The 19658-nt window shown below is 30.9% G+C and overlaps 1 protein-coding gene across 5 annotated transcripts in view; it reads left to right on the forward strand.

Annotated features, from left to right (window-relative positions):
• Positions 1–19658, forward strand: part of LOC127716279 (centrosomal protein of 135 kDa-like) — a 56689-nt gene that overhangs the window by 29724 nt on the left and 7307 nt on the right. For 4 of the 5 annotated variants that reach the window (XM_052222437.1, XM_052222439.1, XM_052222438.1 and 1 more), the window contains 15 exons: positions 4639–4767; positions 5736–5972; positions 7764–7829; positions 8101–8251; positions 9747–10021; positions 10595–10720; positions 11067–11156; positions 11776–11838; positions 13596–13847; positions 14520–14671; positions 15400–15670; positions 16131–16186; positions 16828–16996; positions 18314–18424; positions 18921–19106. In XM_052222437.1, the coding sequence (XP_052078397.1) occupies positions 4639–4767; positions 5736–5972; positions 7764–7829; positions 8101–8251; positions 9747–10021; positions 10595–10720; positions 11067–11156; positions 11776–11838; positions 13596–13847; positions 14520–14671; positions 15400–15670; positions 16131–16186; positions 16828–16996; positions 18314–18424; positions 18921–19106 (2334 nt within the window). Of the gene's footprint in view, positions 1–3243; positions 3389–4638; positions 4768–5735; positions 5973–7763; positions 7830–8100; positions 8252–9746; positions 10022–10594; positions 10721–11066; positions 11157–11775; positions 11839–13595; positions 13848–14519; positions 14672–15399; positions 15671–16130; positions 16187–16827; positions 16997–18313; positions 18425–18920; positions 19107–19658 lie in introns of those variants that run through there. The other variant, XM_052222440.1, reaches the window with a different exon arrangement.

Here is a 19658-nt window from a genome sequence, read left to right on the forward strand (position 1 = left end):
GAATCTCTCGAGCTCATGATCAATTGTTTGCTTTTTTAAAATATGTGATGAACTTGTTGTTTAGTTCAAATATTTTATTGATAAAATTATATAATCAGATTGAATTGGAATGGGCTAAGCCTTTTATACTGTATATTTGTTTATTTTGGTGGGAATCAATTTCATTGTATTGACAAAAGATTATATTTTTAGGGGAACTTGATTTCTGGGTTTTGACAAGTTCTGTATCCAAGTCTGTAGGAAATTTATATATTGTTGACACTTCAATATGTGGATTACCGGATATACCCATTATCAATGAAAATTAGTATACCTGAATGATAATTAATCAATTAACTTTCTCCCCCACAGCAAGATTATGAACTCAAGCTGAAGTAGAAAGACATCACAAATAATTTACAGTGCATATATATAAGTCAATTAATCCATCATTGATAATTTATTGAGCATATAAGGAGCCTAGAGATATTCAAACTCAACTTTTTTTCTGTAAACAAATGGACAGTTGCATATGAATTGATATATCAAGCAATTTTTTGTAATAATACAGAAAATTGTCAAAATAGTGATGTCGAACCATGTCCCAGAACCTTTCAAATGATATGCATGAAAATAATACTACTTAATAAATTTGGGGTGTCCAAAGCGCTATTCTGAATTAACTGCTATCAGGAATGCTAAAACCTTGAATTTATAAGCCAAAGATGTATACTTGAGTACTTTTGTATGATAACACTATAATATATATAGAACACATCTTTAGTTAGATTGATTGATTGTTGGTTGCTTAACTTCAAGTGGTAAAAAATCATTAGAGAAACAGATTCTACCACCAAATCTTGTGCAAGACAAAATTCCTCCACTCTCGACAGTTATATTTCAAATATCTAAATCGCTCAGCAAGCTTTGTATTTTACATTTGAAAATTTAACTGTCCTTAAAGAGTGGAGAAATATTGTATCACACTCAATGCAGTGGTAGAATCTTTATGCATATATATAGACCTGCAGATGGTCATGCAGTCAGTGTTATTGATCTTAAAATGAATAATCCAAAAAGTTTAAACAGCCATTTGAAAATCTGCTGGATTGCAACTTTCTGAATGTGTCTCAAACTCTAACAAATGAATCATGGATACAATTGAAATATTAGTATATTTGAATATTTAATAGAGACTTTTATTAAACTGTAACAAACTTTCCACAATCAGCGACGTCTAGCTGTTACACATACATAATGTATAGGATTGTCAACCCCATGTTCAGACGTGTTTAATGAATTCTCGTTTAAAGTCATTTACCGAACGACAAATTTACATTTTAGATCTACTAGTATTGATCTTGTATACGACCAATTTAAAATTAATTTTGAATTAATCTTCATTGACCTGGAGTGGCTTAGGTTATCAGTTCCTGTTTAAAACCCTCAGCAAATTTAATAAATGTCGTGCGAGTGTTTATGGTCCATTTATGATGTCTTAGGTTTATAACGGATCTTTGCTTATCTAAATTAGTTGTGAAGTTGTAAATGTGTTACGGACTTGTAGTTTTGCTGTAGTGGTTCCCAGAACATTGTTTTGAGCTCAAGATTTTCCCAGAGGAGTGGAGCAAATATTTTTCAAAACATACATATTTGAAATTTTTAGGTACTAAGCAATGGAGTTGTTGGGCAAAAATTAATGAGACAGCAACCCAAAAACCCCCTCCCCAAAAAAATTATTGCAGGAACAGTTATTTTTTTTTCACATTTTACGACCTTTCCAAAAAAAATTGTCTGTTTGAAAAAATCATAGAAGTAAAAACCTATTGTTTTAAAAAATATAACTTATTCAGAATATGAATTCAATTGAGATAAAATGAACTTGATGAAATGCATGAACTTAAAAATAGAATACTCAAGTGGTGGTTGGTGAAAGAAAAAAGTAAAATAACAAAAATACTGAACTCCAATGGAAATTCAAAACGGAAAGTTCTTTATAAAATGGCAAAATCAAAAGCTCAAACTCATCTAACGAATTGAAAACAGCTGTCATATTCCTGACTTATGGTACAGACATTTCCTTATGTAGAAATTGAGGGTGTGGATACAATAATACAATGTTTATAAGGAATAAAATTTGTTAAGTACTTTAACTTGACAATCAATTAGTGTTCAAAGATTAGCTAAGGGTAAGTGAAAAAATTAGATTATCTTTTTGTTTTTTAACAACAGCTTTTTGTGTGAGTTGAATTTCTATAGCAATCCTATTTGGGTAAATATTTTATTTTGTAAATTGATCCAGGTGCAAATCCAGGATTTTGAAAAGGAAGGGCTCTGGCAAGCCAACCTTTATAGTGATACTTGTAAAAGGTCTATGCATTTATCATATATAAGATCCATAAGGGGGGTGTGGAACACACCCCACCCACCTCCTAAATCTGCCTCTGTGACCAGTTTGCATTTTGCATTCATATTTTTGTATGGTAATAAATAAAAATTGCTTAAATTATTGATTCTTATATAACATAAAACTATATAATCAGCTGAATAGGGTGGACTCATATTATGAAGGAAAATAGGATCTAAAATGTTCAAACAATAAAAAAACATTACATATATATTTGAAAATACAAAAACGCACTTCAAGATGAAGAGTGGTAATTAACCTAAATTTTCATGAGTTTTTTATTCTGAATAACTACCAAGAAAAATAAATGAAAAGTTCTAAATAAACATATTCCATGTTGTAGTTTATAATGGACAGGTGTATTTTAAACTAAGTGTACTTAAACATTATCCAGTTTGAGAACATGCTTGTGTATTTCCATTAGGTGTATTTATATTTTACATTGTATACAACATTTTGTAGTTTAAAATAAAATGAAATTCAATCTGCAATTGAATATTTAAAAAGAATTTGCTTATTGGTATAAAACAATTTTAACATAACTTAATCAGATAGAAAATAAAGTTTCTATAGAAAACAATGTTACTATTAATTACTTGAACCAATCAATGGTCAGTGTCTAATTATCAGTTGTGAATTTCAATTGTTAATTAACGAAGTTGAACTATCAAAGCTGGGGTTAATGAGGTATGGCTGATCTTGTTTTAAGTGGCCAAATCCTTAATTTGACATAATTAACTAACTTGCTCATTTGCATGTCTGAACAAAATTTGAAATGTTGATTTCATTTAGAGAAATTAAAATGAAATTAACATGACATCTTATATATTGGATAGATATTATAACGGGAGGGTAGTGTCTCAAAAACCTCCCAAAATGCATAGGCATCAAAGTTTGAGGTCTGATTATAATAGACCCAGGCCCAGGGAATTATCTAGGGAGAGATTATATCTTGAACCAGGAGCTGGGGAATGCAAAGAGAGATTATTTCTTGAGGCAGGAGTGAGTAAAAAATGTTATAATGATAAAACTTTTGAAGACCTATTTTTTTTAAATAATTCAGATTTTTGCACCTAGTAAATTAATATTTTATAAGTTAACATATAGAATATTTTAATCAAAATCTGTTCAGAGAGGTTGAAAGTAGTACCTTCAAAATCGTTTATGTTGCTTTTTGATTGCAGAACTTTAATTTATTTAATAATTAATATTTAGCATGAATTTATAGGTTATTTTATAATTCACATATTCGTTACACCTAACTAAATACTTGGCCATATGCATTCTTAAATATATATATATATAAACAATGTTAAGTATACTGTAAAACATAAAAAAAATTGCAACAAAGCAAAAAATGCATATATGCATATAACTGTAAAGTAAGGTAAATATTTTGTGTGGCAAATATATAACAGAAAATTATTTTGAGGATAGAGTTTCTGTTGATAAAGAAAACCATTAAAAGATAACCCAAATTAAATATTCAAAAAAAGAGTTCTCCCTTTCATTCTGAAAATATTTCATATATATATTTAGCATTAATAGGGCTTTAAAATGAATTTATAATAGAAAATGAATTTCTTTGTTTGATTTGACAGAAAGATATTATCTCTAATTTGAAAGGCTAGACCTTGAAAAGCATAAAAAATATTCTATTGTTTCAGTTTGACAAAAACACTTTATTTCAAACAGTCATTTAAATTTAGTATATTTAAAGGACTTAGATGTGTATTGAATTCTATAGGCGGGTGTCATAGATTTGTGGTTTAGAACTTGGTACAAAGTAAAATGACCAAGGAGCCCCTGTGTATTGCTTGTTGTTTTTTCTTGCATTTCCTTAATTAGATAATAATATTAAAACAGGGAACCCTAAGTTTGCTTTTCTGAGCTTTATAGGGATATTGTTTGAAAGATCTAGAGATATTTGAATAAAATCTTTAGTTGGGTATATAAAATGAACTTTTAAACTCGACATCAGTTGGACTCAGGAATAGTTGTCTCATTGGCAGTCACACCACATCTCCTTATTTTGATACTTCAATGGTATTTTTTAACTTGGTGCATGGTTCCATGCTGTTTTCCCACTTGTTAAGCATGGTGGAAAAGGTCAGCAATATATTTCATTTGTCAGATTTCACACATAGATAAAAGTGTGAAAATTATATATATGATTAAAAATACATAGAGAAAAGTCTTGGAATTGATAAGAATTTACAAAAAAAAAAAAAAATGTTTCAATTCTTTTGCAGGTTGATAGACGTGATGAAGAAATAGAACGACTGAACAGAATGTTGGACGGAGGAAGACCTTCAGATGTTGTGGCCCTGGAGGCCCGGAACAGGGCTAACGAGAGGATGATCTCTCATCTTAATATACAGGTGAATAAAAATACAAGATTTAGGATTCTACTGTTTTTTGTTGAGTGCTAATTTTGGAAAGTAATGCTTTATTGCAAATTTCAGTGTTCAAAAGAGTTTAAATTTTCTGTAGACTTCATTTGAGAAGTTTTCAAAACCACAAAATGAAGTATCTACAAACATGACAAAAATGCAATATTTTCCTCTATCCACAAAAATTGGAACCAATAAAAAGAGAAGATTCTATAGTAATTTATAACATGCCAGACACAGTGAAATATCCAATGACCCTTAATTAGCTGCTTTAACTACCACAAATAATTTCAAGAAAAAAGGGAAACAAAAAAATGAAATCTGAAGTTTTGCTCTCAGGATATAAAAAAAGTCCAAGTGGTAACTACTTTTACATCCTGCATGGATTCAACTGTTGCCAGACTTTGTATTTTGATTTTAAAAGCTTGAATACTATGACAAAAGCAAATTCCTATCTTACAATTCATATATTTATTCATATTTGGAGGAGGACTTGGTGGCCAAGTGGTCTAAGTAGTTCATCTACAGCAATCGCTAGGCTGTCAGCTCTGAGGTTGTGAGTTCTAACCCTTCTTGTGGCTATTTGTATTTGACTCCAATCTAAATTGACTTGGATTGCCAGTTTTCCAGCCGAGGTTTTGGTTGTTCTTTCCGGGTATTTGTTTCTTACACCAATAAAACTGCCCACCATGGTAAAGTGAAGAGTGTTGACAGTGGCATTAAATACCAACAATCAATCATGCTTAAAGTAACTTGGTGATCAAAAATGAGAATAACAGGTTTAAATAAATTTAAATCTAAAAATACCCAAACATTTATCTGACTTTTTTCTAGTAAAAATCTCAATTTACTTGTCAGACAAGCATTTTATTGGTATGAATTGTTTTTTGTAAGTGAGGTCTTCAAGAACTCTGAACAATTACATATATTTTACTTTCTGATCATTTTCCTTACAGATTGACTTTTTACAACAAAAGAATAGAGAAATGGACAGAAAAATGAATGAAGCTTTAGCAACGAGAGATGAGTATGAAAGCATGTCATCCAAAATGAATTTAAAGACAAGACAATTAGAAGCGAAGAATAAAGAATTGGAATATGACCTCAATGATGTGGACCGCATGGCCAAACGTCTACAATCAGACAAAGAAATTGTTGTTAAAGAGGCAGATAGAGAAATGAACGAGGCTAAGGTAAATAGATTTGTCTGAGTTTCAGAATCTAATGCATTCTGGGTAAAAATTTTAAAAGCATATAATTGCAGTGATTGGTTGACCAAGTCTTACACAATGGAAATTAAACCAATGATATGACGTTATTCCCATTTTGGGGTTCTAACAAGGAATTTCCCATAGTCGTATAGATTCTAAAAATAAGAATTTCATTCATTGAAGGTGGGTAGATGATAGAACAAAGATTAGTTTTCTGTTTCTTTTTTAAAAGAATTTACTTCAGAACTTTATATCAACCCACCAAAAATTAATTAAATTGTTTTTTTTTTTCAATATAAAAAATTGGGCAATGTATTTATTTCATATACAACATGTACAGTTTCTGGGAACTACTTACCTTTAAATATTTTTATAGTATGAAAAGAAGGTGTTGGACTAGTAATAGTTCATGTAGAGGAAGTGTAGGATTTAAATTTTTAAAATTTTATATGTATTAAGATCAAGATTAATTATTTTAGATCTGTTGTCATCTGGTAAGATTAATAGAAATATGTATATATTACATACATGCATGAAAAATGCAGGGTTTTTGCACATGTGCAAAGTTCATTTCAATGCTTTTAAATCTCAATGATTAGATGCATGTTTTTTTTTATAGATAGTAAATAATAATCAAGTACTCTTCAATTTGATATATATATATATATATATGTTTAAAAAATTTTAGTTGATATTTAGCAAATTTGACACGCACCCATTCAGAAGTATGTTTTTAAAGTGGTGTACAAGAGTTTAAAAAATGTCTACAAGTCCAGCTACCAAGTCTGCCGGTTAGAATGTATATCATGCATGAAATTAATCAGTTGTGGCAAAAAAAAAAAAATTCACAGCAGTTATAATTTATGTGTGTGCTTAATTAGTGTATTGATCACTGTAGTTTTCAAAAATTAAAAATATTGAAATATAAAGCATGATCAATTTAACAGCATTCATATCATGTGCCAAAAAAAAAAGTATGGCTAAATATATATTTAAAGGAAAATACAAAAGGATATATTACAGGGAGGGGTAAAACAAAAATGAAAATGATAACAAAAGTCCATTTCATAATACTTCCACACTGATTGCATCTTAGATCTTCAAAATATACTTTATTTGTTTCTCATAACACGTCAGAAGCAGGAAAAATAGCTTTACTGCATGAAATGGAAGAGTGTTTCTTTAATATTATTGAAGTGTCTTCCAAGTTAAACCAAGGACTTAAATTTGTAATAACTGTCATTCCAACACGTGTGAAGCTTTAAGGGAGTACAAACTAAAGACTTGTCACCTCACTGTCAGAAAAATGTTTTAAGGCAGTGTGTTCTTGGACATTGGACATGAATCATACCATCTTTTCCTTCCATTAACATGTTATCATCCTGAACAGTCTTCTTTTATAATGCATAAGGACGAGTTGGAAGGGAAGTTTTATTTTTGGACATGGGTCGTAGGTCATTTATGGTTGTATGTCCATATGACGTACCGAAAATTACACATGTATGTCCGTATGATGGAACGAAAATTACACAAAAAACGTAATGCTGGTTGACAGGAAAGGAAAAACTCCCCCTTTAAGTTGTAGGAGGATTTTGTCCTTTCCTATCCTTCCACATTCTTTTGATGGAATAACCCTGAATATGTATGAAATATTTGCAACTGAACTTTTTTTGCCTATTGGTCAATGATCAATCAGATGATTATAAATATTTCCATTTTAGGAATAGCCCTACAAAGATGATGAAGTTGACACATGTTGTTTTATATTTTCAGGATGAATTGGAAAAATCTCGCCATGAGCTTGAAGACTTGGACCAAGTAGTAGCTGAGTTGAAAGCTGTAAGTTGGATGGATGTTAATTAATTGATAGAATAATTGAGTTATCTTTCTTAGCACAATATTACCTTTTTACTGTAACCTAAATGACTGTTTTATAATCAAAAAGACTGGATAAAAAAAAGAGTTAAAATACAGAAGGCACTTTTTATTTTACCCTGCAATGTTTAAAGTTTAGTGGATTATTTCCTAAAATTGTTCGGGCTATCTTTTCAGTTCAGTTCTAGCAGTGTTAAACTTTTTAGACAGTACATAAATGTTATAATGATTGTAGGGTAACCAGTCCTTATCCATACAGCAAGCCGAACTTAAACAGCAGTTATCTGTAAAGAATGGCGACCTGATGCGTCTTGAGGAACTGCTAGACAGAGTGACAGAAGACAAGAAGAGGATTAGTCATAGAGTGAACAAACTTATGGCTAATGGTATGGGATTATTTTACAAACTTATTAGTAGGACTTAGATTTTACTCCAGATTCATTTATTTTTCATGGATTGAGGAATAAATGTATTTTCATTAACACTTGATTTCATTGTTTCGCCTATGTCTGTATTCATGGCTTTAGAAAATGTGTATTTTGTTCAACTTTTAAATTTGTGGTTTATCTTTACCATGAAAATTGGTATCCCACGACAAATAATGAATCCACAGTATTGTCAAATTACTACTATTTTAGATAGAGAACCATTAAAAAAGACTATAGATTTTTCCATTTGAATGGTTTTACACTAGTAATTTTTTTGGGGCCCTTTATAGCTTGCTGTTCGGTGTGAGCCAATGCTCTGTGTTGAAGGTCGTACCTTGACCTATAATGGTTTACTTTTATAAATTGTAACTTGGATGGAGAGTTGTCTCATTGGCACTCATACCACATCTACCTATATCTATATAGAGCATGAGCATGGCAATATGGAAATTCTAAATTAAAAATCTAGCAGACAATAAGAGAAATATACAATATTAGGTCAATGTCAGAAAATATAAACTTTTTTGTATGAGGCTGAGAAACTGGGGAAGGGCGAGGTTTAACTGAGCCCATCCACAGTTTTGTGCCAAATACAAAAAAGTTTATATTTTTATGACATTGACCTAATATTGTTTTTATACTGCAACTTAAATTATTACATTGATAGCTATTTAGATTGTAACACAAATGTCAAACTTATTTTTATCCCTTAATGAACCAATGTTTGTGGAGAAAGTGTTCCATGATGAAATTGACATTGCACAAAATATAGCTGTGTTACTATATTTAGAAAATAAAAATAACTAGTTGCAGTATAAAAAAACAACGTTGAAACAGCGTTAGATATTACAACCATATAAACCCACACAGACATGAGTGAAATTAAAACGAGTAGACAAAAGTCCAAATAACAATGACACAACTAGAATAGAAAAACGCTGGAAAATAAGTATATATAGAATATGGACAGCAATTTAGAATTACAACAGGACACCTACGCACCCCTCAAAGAGTTGGTGCAAGGGTTCTTCACGTGTAGAGAACGTGGCAATGGTATTACTGTCAGTCAGCAGAAGACCAAGGGACAACTATATTTCTATATACCACAGTGAGCTCTTGGGTTGTGATGGCACAGACAAAATTATTTTTATAAAGTACATAAGAGCATAGTTTACTACCAGCATGTATTTGTAATATCTGTTCCCATTCTTGTAAAAAACAGTTCATAATAAACTCACTATTTACATCTAGTAATTTTTTATTATGAAAACATTAGAAATATCTGGTTCTATGAAAGATTATGTTTAGATATACACCATAAGAATATTGTTGTAAAGCAAAAAAAAAACTTAAAAGAGTATACCGGTATAAAAAGTTTTGAATTGACCCAAAGTTTGAGCACACATATATTAAAGTCAGTTGATTGTCAATTCTACATTTTCTTTTAAATCAGAAAAGGAACTTGTGTTAGAGATTGAAAGACTAAAGAAAAAGAATGGCCCAGCACTAACAAAGAAAGGCAAAACTTCAAGCAAACTTGATGCCTTCATTCGTAGTATTGAAGAAGAGAGAAACTATTACAGAGATCAAGCCGATGCTCTTCAAAAAATGTTACGAGGGGAGATTCCAACGAGAAGTCGAAGTCCTGTAAGGTCAAGGTCATCTTCTAGAGCAGGAAGTCCGATACGGGAGGCTGCAGGAACACCTACCTCAAAATCTGATAAAAAGGTTTGTATATGAGTAGTATCCTACATCAGCGTCCTCTGGTGTCTGACATTTGCAATTAAACCACGTCCACAGTGTTGTGCTACCATTATTGTTATTTTACAGTCAACATCATAACACATTTCATTTGTTTTTAAATACATCACCCCTTTGAAATCTTGAATTCTGTGGATTTCATGTATGTTCATGGGTACCAACTTTCGTGGAAACGGGAAAAATTGTGATTTCACGGTTATTTGATTTCCTGTTTTTGCAAATGTTTGTATACAATATAAAAATAAGAAGACATGATTACCAATGAGACAACTCTCCTCAAAAGACCAAATGACACAGAAATAAACAACTATAGGTCACTGTACGGCCTTCAACAATGAGTAAAAAAACTGTCAAAAGTTTATTCTTCATTGAACATTTTAATTCGTTGTTTCACTATTTGCATGAAATCGGCGAATATTGGTATGCAAGGAATGATAATGAATACACATTAAATTGTTATTTGATGATTTATATACAAGGACTACATATTTAATTTTATGTGAAACAAAATATATTTTTACGAACTTTTTTCATTTACAGACTGTAGCCCAATATGAGACTGTAATACGGGTCATGGAAGAAGAGAAAGAATATTACAAGAAAGAATATGAAATTCTGAAAGCCACAAAGAAAACAATTTCATCAGCCAGAGCTACACCAACTAAGGTTTGTTGCTTATATAGTCAATGCTCAAAATAAAAAGACTTTTTAAGATTTTTCTGGAGTTATTTCCCTTTGACCAATTTATTACAAAAACCTTGGAATAAAATAAAACAAAGTAGTTAGCATATTATCTTAATGAACAAAACTTGCTATGATGAAATATTTTCCGCTGGACAATATATTTTTGTAAAAGATATTAGTTTATCTGTAAATTAATGACCGAGAATGTAGAAATTTTGAGAACGATATTAAAAATATATAATTTATATACTTTGAAAGTGCACTGAAAATGGGTGGTATATAGAAAAATTTGATTGTCTGTTATACTAAACTTTAAATGAAATTTCAGGGACTTGACGATCCAGAAGTTTCCAAATTGATCAGAGAAAGAGATGAAATGAAAGCCTTACTAGATAAATTTGAAAGACATATGGCTGAGGTTAGTACAAAATGTCAACTTGAAAAATTCAAATAATACATACAAAGTGATAATATGTGAAGTCAGAATAAAAAAAACAACATTGATAAATAATGAATATGAAGCATTTTTCAATCAAAACCCCTTTATATAATTGATCTAATGGAGAAGACTAAGATCCAAATGTTTTCAAAATCATGAAAAATGTTGAAATAATGGAATTGTAATACCAAAATATGCTCAAGATAGCATCAATACAGATGACTTGTGTGATTTGAAGACATAAAAGAAACATAAATATTAGAAAACAGTCTTTTTTTAAAGTGCATGTTCTACAGTTTTGAAATAGACTTAAATACAAATACAGCATGATTTATTAAATTATATTTTAACTGTAACTTGAATAGACGGCTTTTGGATTCATGTATTTTCCCGTAAATTTCCTTTGTCACAATGCTTATAAAAATTATTACATCACAGTAAGAACCGATGTTCAATGATGTTGTTTACATCGATTGACCTCTGGTCAACCGGTGTAGCTCATTCGTAAAAAAAACAATTCAAGATTAGTGTATTATCTGTCACTGGTAGGTTACCAAACTTACAAATATAAAACATTTATCTTTTCGTCATATTCCAGATTCAAGCTAATGTTAAAGTTTTGACAGCAGAGAGAGACAAGCTCAGCACAATGTATGATGAGGTAAAGTCTTGTTTCTTAAAACTATAAAAAAATCACTACTATGTTTTTGTCAACAATTTTAAAGATATGTCGTGGTGTGTACTTTGCCTTATATTTTTATTAGTGTAATTAGTATAAAAGAATGTTTTATTTTAGAAAGAAAATTTTGTGTTTTTATTTTGTAAAATTTTTATTCATTTTTACCTACATGTATGTTGTGGCAAGTACTTGACATGTTACAGTTTGCTCAAAGTAATTTGGTTTGAAATATTAATTGTAATTAGCATGTCACTAGGATATTTTAAGTTTTTATCAAAACATGAAGGAATTATGCTTTGTTTAATTATACTCTATTTTGCTAATGAGAGTACTATTTACACATTGTGTCATGTTGATTAGTTTTTGGTTTTAGTATAAATGGCATTGTAAAATTTAGGAAAAGCAATCATCTTTTCGGAAACCTAAACTTACACTGCTAAAGTCTATTATACTGGATCTGTAAGACTGTCGATCAGTCCACCAGTTGACTTTGTAGTGTTGAGACAAAAAATTATCTTTGACTCACATTTTATTTTTTGAGCATTTTTTAGAAAACAGTGAGTGTTTCAGAACCGTAACCTCTCACTACTAATGTCATTATACTGGACCTTCAAGACTGTCTACCAGTCTACCAGTTGACTGTGTAGTGTTATCTCTGACTCACATTTTTACTTTGGCAATTTCTATTTGAGAATTATTATATTTTTTAGGCTTTTACATTTTGATTTTGAAATGAAGTTCGTTATATGATTTAGTAGTTTTGGCAGTTATTTTATTGGAAAGAGAAAAAGTTATATTTTGGATTTGATATTTAGCTTTTATAATCTTGTACTTAATTAGAATATTATTATTATTTGGTATTGTTTACTTATTGATTTGTTATCATCATTTATCTAAATTGTTATCGTTAATTAAATTATGAAAACCTTCCTTGCGTTTTAGCTATGCCATTCAGAACATTAAGTCTAGCGATAGAATTACCCCCTGTCCCTTGATTCGAGTATACGAGTTAGCTCCGCCTAATCTAACAGTGCTCTGGACCTTGGTGACAGATATATTATAAGCTATTAAGTTACACAGATAATTTTAATTTTGTTTCATATAAATGCTTAAAAGGCATTTATGATACAGATTATTAAAAACACATTACTGATTTATTATCAGAGTTATCTCCCTTATTCATTTTCATTTGGTTACTCTTTAAAGAGAAGTTAAGTAAAATGTTCTGTCATTGTGCCAAATATTCAGGTTGTTTTTCATGTGGTTAACAGTTGATTTATTTAGGGCTGTTCCAAAATTTATGGGGTGGGGGACTCTAATCAATAATATAGTTGGATTTTTCTCGGAATTTTTGTGGAATTTTGTAAAAAATTATAAGTAAAATGAATCTTTTTATTTTAAGGGTGTTCAGTGTTTTATAAAAGTGCCTCCCATGGCCCCTTGCGATAACTTATGGAATAGCCCTTATGGTTTCCATTTGAATGGGAAAATATCTCGGTCTCACTCCCCTCGTGAGAATTGAGTTGAATATAGAATAAAGACTTGCTTTGTACTAGATAAGAATTGCTTTGGTCTAACTAAATATGAATATCCTGAAAATATCCATTGAGATAAAATATATATATATGTGCTTATAAAAAAATATAAATGAAAAGTTGAAAATATGAACAGCAAGCATCTGATTAAACTATTGTATTTATGTATTTATTATAACCATAGTTTTATTTTATTGTTTTTAGACCAAAGATGAGCTTCAGAGAATAAGGAGAGAACTTGTTCGATCACCAAAATCTCCTAAAACATCATTGGCAGCTCAGGCAATTTTAAGGCGAGTGGAGAATGAAAGAGATGATGGAATAGCAGACCTCAGGAGGATGACAACGGAGAGGGATAGTCTACGAGAGAGGTTGAAGATTGCAACAGAATCTTCCCTATCAGACAGGGCCAAGCTTGAACAGAAAATTGAGGACCTGGAAAATGCTCTACATAATGTAAGTCTTGTGTATAAACTCTCTTGGGGAAATAGTCAGAAGTTGAAAATTAGATTTTGATACAGGTCATTTTACATTTTAGGCCATAAAAAGTTGATTTAAGATTTATCTGTTTGGTATAAAATGTAATTTCACAGATTCCAAAAAATTAAATTAGCTGTATAAATACTGCAAAGAATATTGATTTCTGTAAAAAAAAAAAAAAAAAAGAATGTTTTTGTGTGCAAGTGTGAAAATTATTGCAACTTGAAAGTATTTTTTAGGCATTTGGAAAAAATTATATCGTATATCGATAGACGGCAAAAATAATAGTATGCAAATCATAATTTTATAAATCTGTGAAATAAATGTACAAAAGTGTATATTATTCCTTCACTCTTGGAGTACTAGGACTTCACTTAAAATATTTGTTGGTTCTGATCACCTGATTTGACCGTTTGTCCGACAAATTTATTCCTCACACTTTTCTCAAATACTACTGAACCAAATGACTTCATAAGTACTACTGTACAAATATATTTTATATTTTTCCATTTATTGACAGTGATGAACTGTAACGTGTGAGCACTTTTAAGATCAGTCAAACAATTACTTCCTGTTTTCAGATACTTTCAGATATAGATATGCTTAGCGCCTCAATGTCTACAACTTCTTGTTTTTACTTTTTTCCAGTCTGAAACAGAGAAGAGTGAGTACGTTGTCAGAGTAACAACTCTAAGAGAAGACGTCAGACACTATGAGGACCAAGTGAAAGACCAAGCTCTTCGTCTGGGCCACACTCAGGATGAGGCCTCTCAGCACAGATCTACAGCTACACAAATGAAGTAAGAATTTTACAGGTCAAGAAAACAAAATTTCAAAAATGTGGGCAAGGATTTTATACAATCAAACCTTCAAATTTTATCATGATTGGAGCTGTTGTGTGGATGTTCAAATACCTTGGCTTCTGAGATCTGTACCTAAATCCAGTACCTACCCTACAGTTAGGAGTAATAGCAAAAAATGGTCAGTTCAGAAACAGAATAGTTACCTTGTGAAGTAGCAAGTTAAAAATATGGCACAATTTTCTTGGATGAGGAACACTTGCATTTTCAATGATATTTGACTTCATGGTTTTGCCAAAGTCTGCATATAATCCTATATTTCGTTGTATATTTAAATTCCTAATTCTCTTATACCAACTATATGATATGGGTTTTTCTCATTGTTGAAGGTCGTGCAGTTGCCTATAATTGCTTACATCCACTTCATTTTAACTATTGTGGATAGTTGTCTCATTGGCAATAATACCACATCTCCTTATTTTGATATGTAATATTTGCCACTGTATGTTAAACACCAATCCATCATAATCATCAGTACCTAGCCATCAATAAAATGTTCACTTGTTCACATCTGGATATGCATGATGTATTTGCCACTGTACATTCATAAGCAGACACCAACCATTGATCTTTAAGTTTTTATATATTCATCAATTTACTGGTGTTAAAAAAAACCCTGAAAAATTAAATGATAATTGATATAACAAAATATTCGTTTCTGCTTTTAGAATGCTTGCTGAAGAGACTGAGAAATCATTAGAAGATGCACAAAAACGTCTTGGAAGAAGAGAACATACTGTTCAAACACAAGAAGAAAAGATCTTGCAGTTAGAAGACAGGATTGCTGAAATGAATAGAGCTCTTCTGAATACCAAAGATGAGGCTGGTCAACAAAGGCTTACTATCAGTTCTCTAGATAGAGAGAAGGATGGTCTTCAACTGGCCATTGATGAAAAGACAGAAAAAATTGCTAGATTGAATGAGGATATTTTAGTAAAGGTCAGTGCAAAATAAAAATTGAAAAGGTCTGAAATGTGTACCGTAAACCAACTAATTTTTGCAAGCTATTTATTTTAGTGAGTAAAATAAAAATGTGAATATCGTTGTGTATATATGTAAAATTCCTATTTTTCCTAATTATTCGGGATGATCATGTTTTAGTGTGATAAAATTATGAACCCTGCTATGTTCTAGAAAAACACATGGAGCTGGATATGAAGTTCACAAAATAACAGTACACACATAACACAGGAAGACATGTCACTGTACCCAAATATATAATTTTGACTGCAAGCTGACCAGTCTTTGCTGTTACTTTAAATGCTGTGTTCTTAGCTAATTCGAAATCTAGTCTTTGCTTTGACTCTTCCATTGTCCATACCAATTTACTTAATGCAATTTTTAATCGTCAGGCAAAGTTCTGTATGTATATTTAATTATTTTGATTTTCTCATTTTAGGAAAAACTTATGAGTGATTTGAAGATCCGAGTAAATGAACTGGAGGCTCAGCTAGAGTAAGTTAAACTTGTTAAGAAATTGACTATGCTAATTAAAATGATAAGCAATTGAAGAGTGATATTGGAAAAAGATTTCTACATTTTGAAAAAGATTGCAGGCATTCAATTGAAAAGGTTGTTTCAGAAATAAATGAGGGGTGGCATTTCACTTTTTATTTTTACTTGACCAAGTGTATACTTTTTATTGATAATTCCCTATACATGTTCAAGCTTTCTTAAATAGTCAACATTAATTCAATTTCAATTGAAGTGGGTTCAGACTCCTTACATGCTCTTTAGACTTTATGAACCCATGCAACAACTCTTTGAAGTGCCTTTAGGTGGCTTGTTAGTTCGCAAAATTTCTTCCCCTATATCACATATCATTTTTATCAAGAGGCTTTCCAAATTTACCACCATTAAGTCCAGCTAATCTCACTTTACAGATCATTTTAGAGGGGTTGAAGATGTAGGTATACATATATGTCTCCCAATTTGCTTCTTTAGGAGGTTGCTCTATTTTAAATTGAATACACTTGGCAACATATATGTTTTAGTGGATAGGCCTTACAGGTGTCTTCATCCATTGCTCTCAGTAAATATTTGAGACATAACTACAAACATGCCTTATTTAACAATTTGTTTGATTATTTTTCCAGGCATGCCGGTGATAACCTAGGTTTGAAGGATAGAGAGATTAAGAGTTTACACAGACAGTGTGATAGCACTACTGAAGATCTGAGTGAGACGAGTCGTAGTAAAGATATTGCTCTGAGAGAGAATAGACGTCTCCAGGATGATTTAGCTGTAATGACCAGAGAAAATCAGGTATTGACATCGTTCCTAATTTTTTTACTGTGGATTCATTTATTTGCATGGGTACCAATTTTTCGTGAATTAAGGGAAACTTGTTTTTGCAATGATATTTGATTTCATGGTTTTTTCAAAGTCTGCATACAACCAACCCTACAGGAAATTTGTACTTCGTTGAACATTTAAATTTATGGCTCACCTTCACCCATGAAATCCACTTAAATTGGTATCCATGAATAATAATGAAACCACAGTTCGAGCAATCACAAGGTTAAAAAATTCGCTGAATTTTAAAAATTAGAAAATTTACTAGACCCTGCAACAGTTTCCTCGACCAGATTTATTTGATATTTTAAATTTCAATACATTTGTTGTTTTGATTGTTTTTTTAAGTAATTTTTGTCTTCAAAACCATAATTTTTTTAAAAGTCTGTCAGCTTATGATATCTGCAGGTTTTTCTGGAAATAGTAAAGTGATTGTTGATTTTTTTTGCAATTTTTTAGCCACATTTCATTACCAGAGGAATTGACATGATTACAATTTTGAAATATAAAACATTTTGAAAAAATACTTGTAAAAAAACAGTGCAACAAAAAACTAGACAAAAAGGCAACTTGACAGTTTCTTTTTTTATAAGACTCTTGCTGTCAAACCAGCATCAATTTTATTTCTTTATTTTTCTTATCTGTTTGAAGAAAATGCACAGCTAAAAAATAGCCTGGGATCCTGGCCAACTGCTTGACAGTAGAGCCAGGCGGAATACAACAACATGGTTCCGTCAATTGGATGTTAGAATGATGCATCTTAGGATAGCGTCATTTCTTGACACATGGCGGGAAATATTTATATTGCCACAAATTTATTGAAGACTATTTTTATTTTCATATGAAATGCAAATTTCGAAAACTTTAACAAATATAATCCAAACGTTGTTGATTAACATCATGAATCAACAGTTAATTAACAATCCGATCGATATATTCCTTGATTATAAAATACGCACATGCGCAGTAATTCAGTCCTGTTCAGCGCTGATAGTTGGTCACGTGGATTGTATTACGCCTGGCCCTATCGACGAAGTATTAGATTGGGTCAGGATGCCAGGCTAAGCTTAAAAAAAGATATTGAGATCTTAATGTTTGTCTAATAAACTTGAAAGGAAAAAAATATAAAACTTAGAAATTTATGAACAAAATTATAAAGAAAAGTTAAAATCAGTTATTGTTAAGGTCAATGTGTTTTGATTTAATAATGAATAATACAAATATACAGGAATGAAAAAAGGTTGTTTTTTTGGAAATGTTATTTCTGTATATATATCTTATTTGTAGAAATTAAATCAAGAGTTACAAGATGCTTTAGATGACCGGGAACAGCTCAAATCCCAAGTCCAGGATTATATGACTGAAGTGAAGAGGACTGAAGATTTACTGTCTAGAAAGGTACTAGTCTAGAAAATCTTGAAATTAATGAGCGGCCATCTTGAACTTACAGTTAGGTGTTGGTCTTTGCTCATTGTTGAAGGCCTCACATGTACTTTGAGATGAAGAACATCTTTATAAAGGCTTTTTGGTTTTGTCATGATTTAAGGGATTTTAGGTCATGTATTGAAACATCAAATAACTTCTTTTCAATAGTTTTAAAGGGTTTAAATACTGTTTAAATAGTTCTTTTGATGGTGTTCTAAAATTTGCTGTTTTCTTATCAATTACAGAGAATGCACATAAAAACTGTAAACATATATAACAGTTAGAGTTATTCCCTTGTCACACTATAAATCATTGTGTGACAAATTTGTTTAAACTATTGTCTATTTTGTTATCAAAGAAATTATCCTTAATATTTAAGAAATGAAATCTGGAAATATTAAACAAACACAAATTTTTATGTAAAAAATGAAGTTCCATCAATGTTTATATTTTTATTGTACCTTGTTAGGAATCAGAACGATCTGACCTGCTAGAGCAGTATAGAGCCTTATCAATGGAAGCAGAACAGTACCAAACCTCATCACATCAGTTGGAGAGTGAAGGATCCAATCTGAGGCTGGAACTGATGACCAAAGACTCTGAGATCAGAAGAAACAGAGACAAAATTGACAACTTAGAAAGAGAAATTCAAGAGGTAGTGGTGTTTATATGAAGGATTATATTTTTTTTAATTTCTGTTTTAGGCCAAAGAAAATATATGTGTGGTTCCAGTTAATTGACTGACCCTAGAACTTATTTTTGCATTTCTGAAAAATATTTTTTGAACTTAAGAAATTAAATTCGCAGACTTCTGTCATCTGAATTTCCATGAAAGTATCCACTACGGCTAAAATGCAAATAATTCTTAACTATGCACCAAAATAAACTAAAAAAATAACATGTCTTTATTTTACAATCAAACATGTAGAAAATGGTGAACTTTTGGAAGGGGTGTTTATAATATTGGAACAGGAATCAGTGAAAACACAATTTTTTTGCCAGATTTTGACAATATGAAAGAAAACGATAAAAGAAAAATGCATACCTACTGATTTGGTTTCAGGATGTAACTGGAACCACACATATATTTTTATCCCCATTACACCAAATAGGACTCAAATGTTATTATGAAAATTGTTGATGAAAAATATCTATCATAGTTTGTACTTTGGTAGGTGAAATCATTACAGGTTAGTTAGCCTTCCTT

The sequence above is a fragment of the Mytilus californianus genome, unplaced genomic scaffold (genome assembly GCF_021869535.1).
Source record: "Mytilus californianus isolate M0D057914Y unplaced genomic scaffold, xbMytCali1.0.p SCAF_9, whole genome shotgun sequence".
NCBI lineage: Eukaryota > Metazoa > Mollusca > Bivalvia > Mytilida > Mytilidae > Mytilus > Mytilus californianus.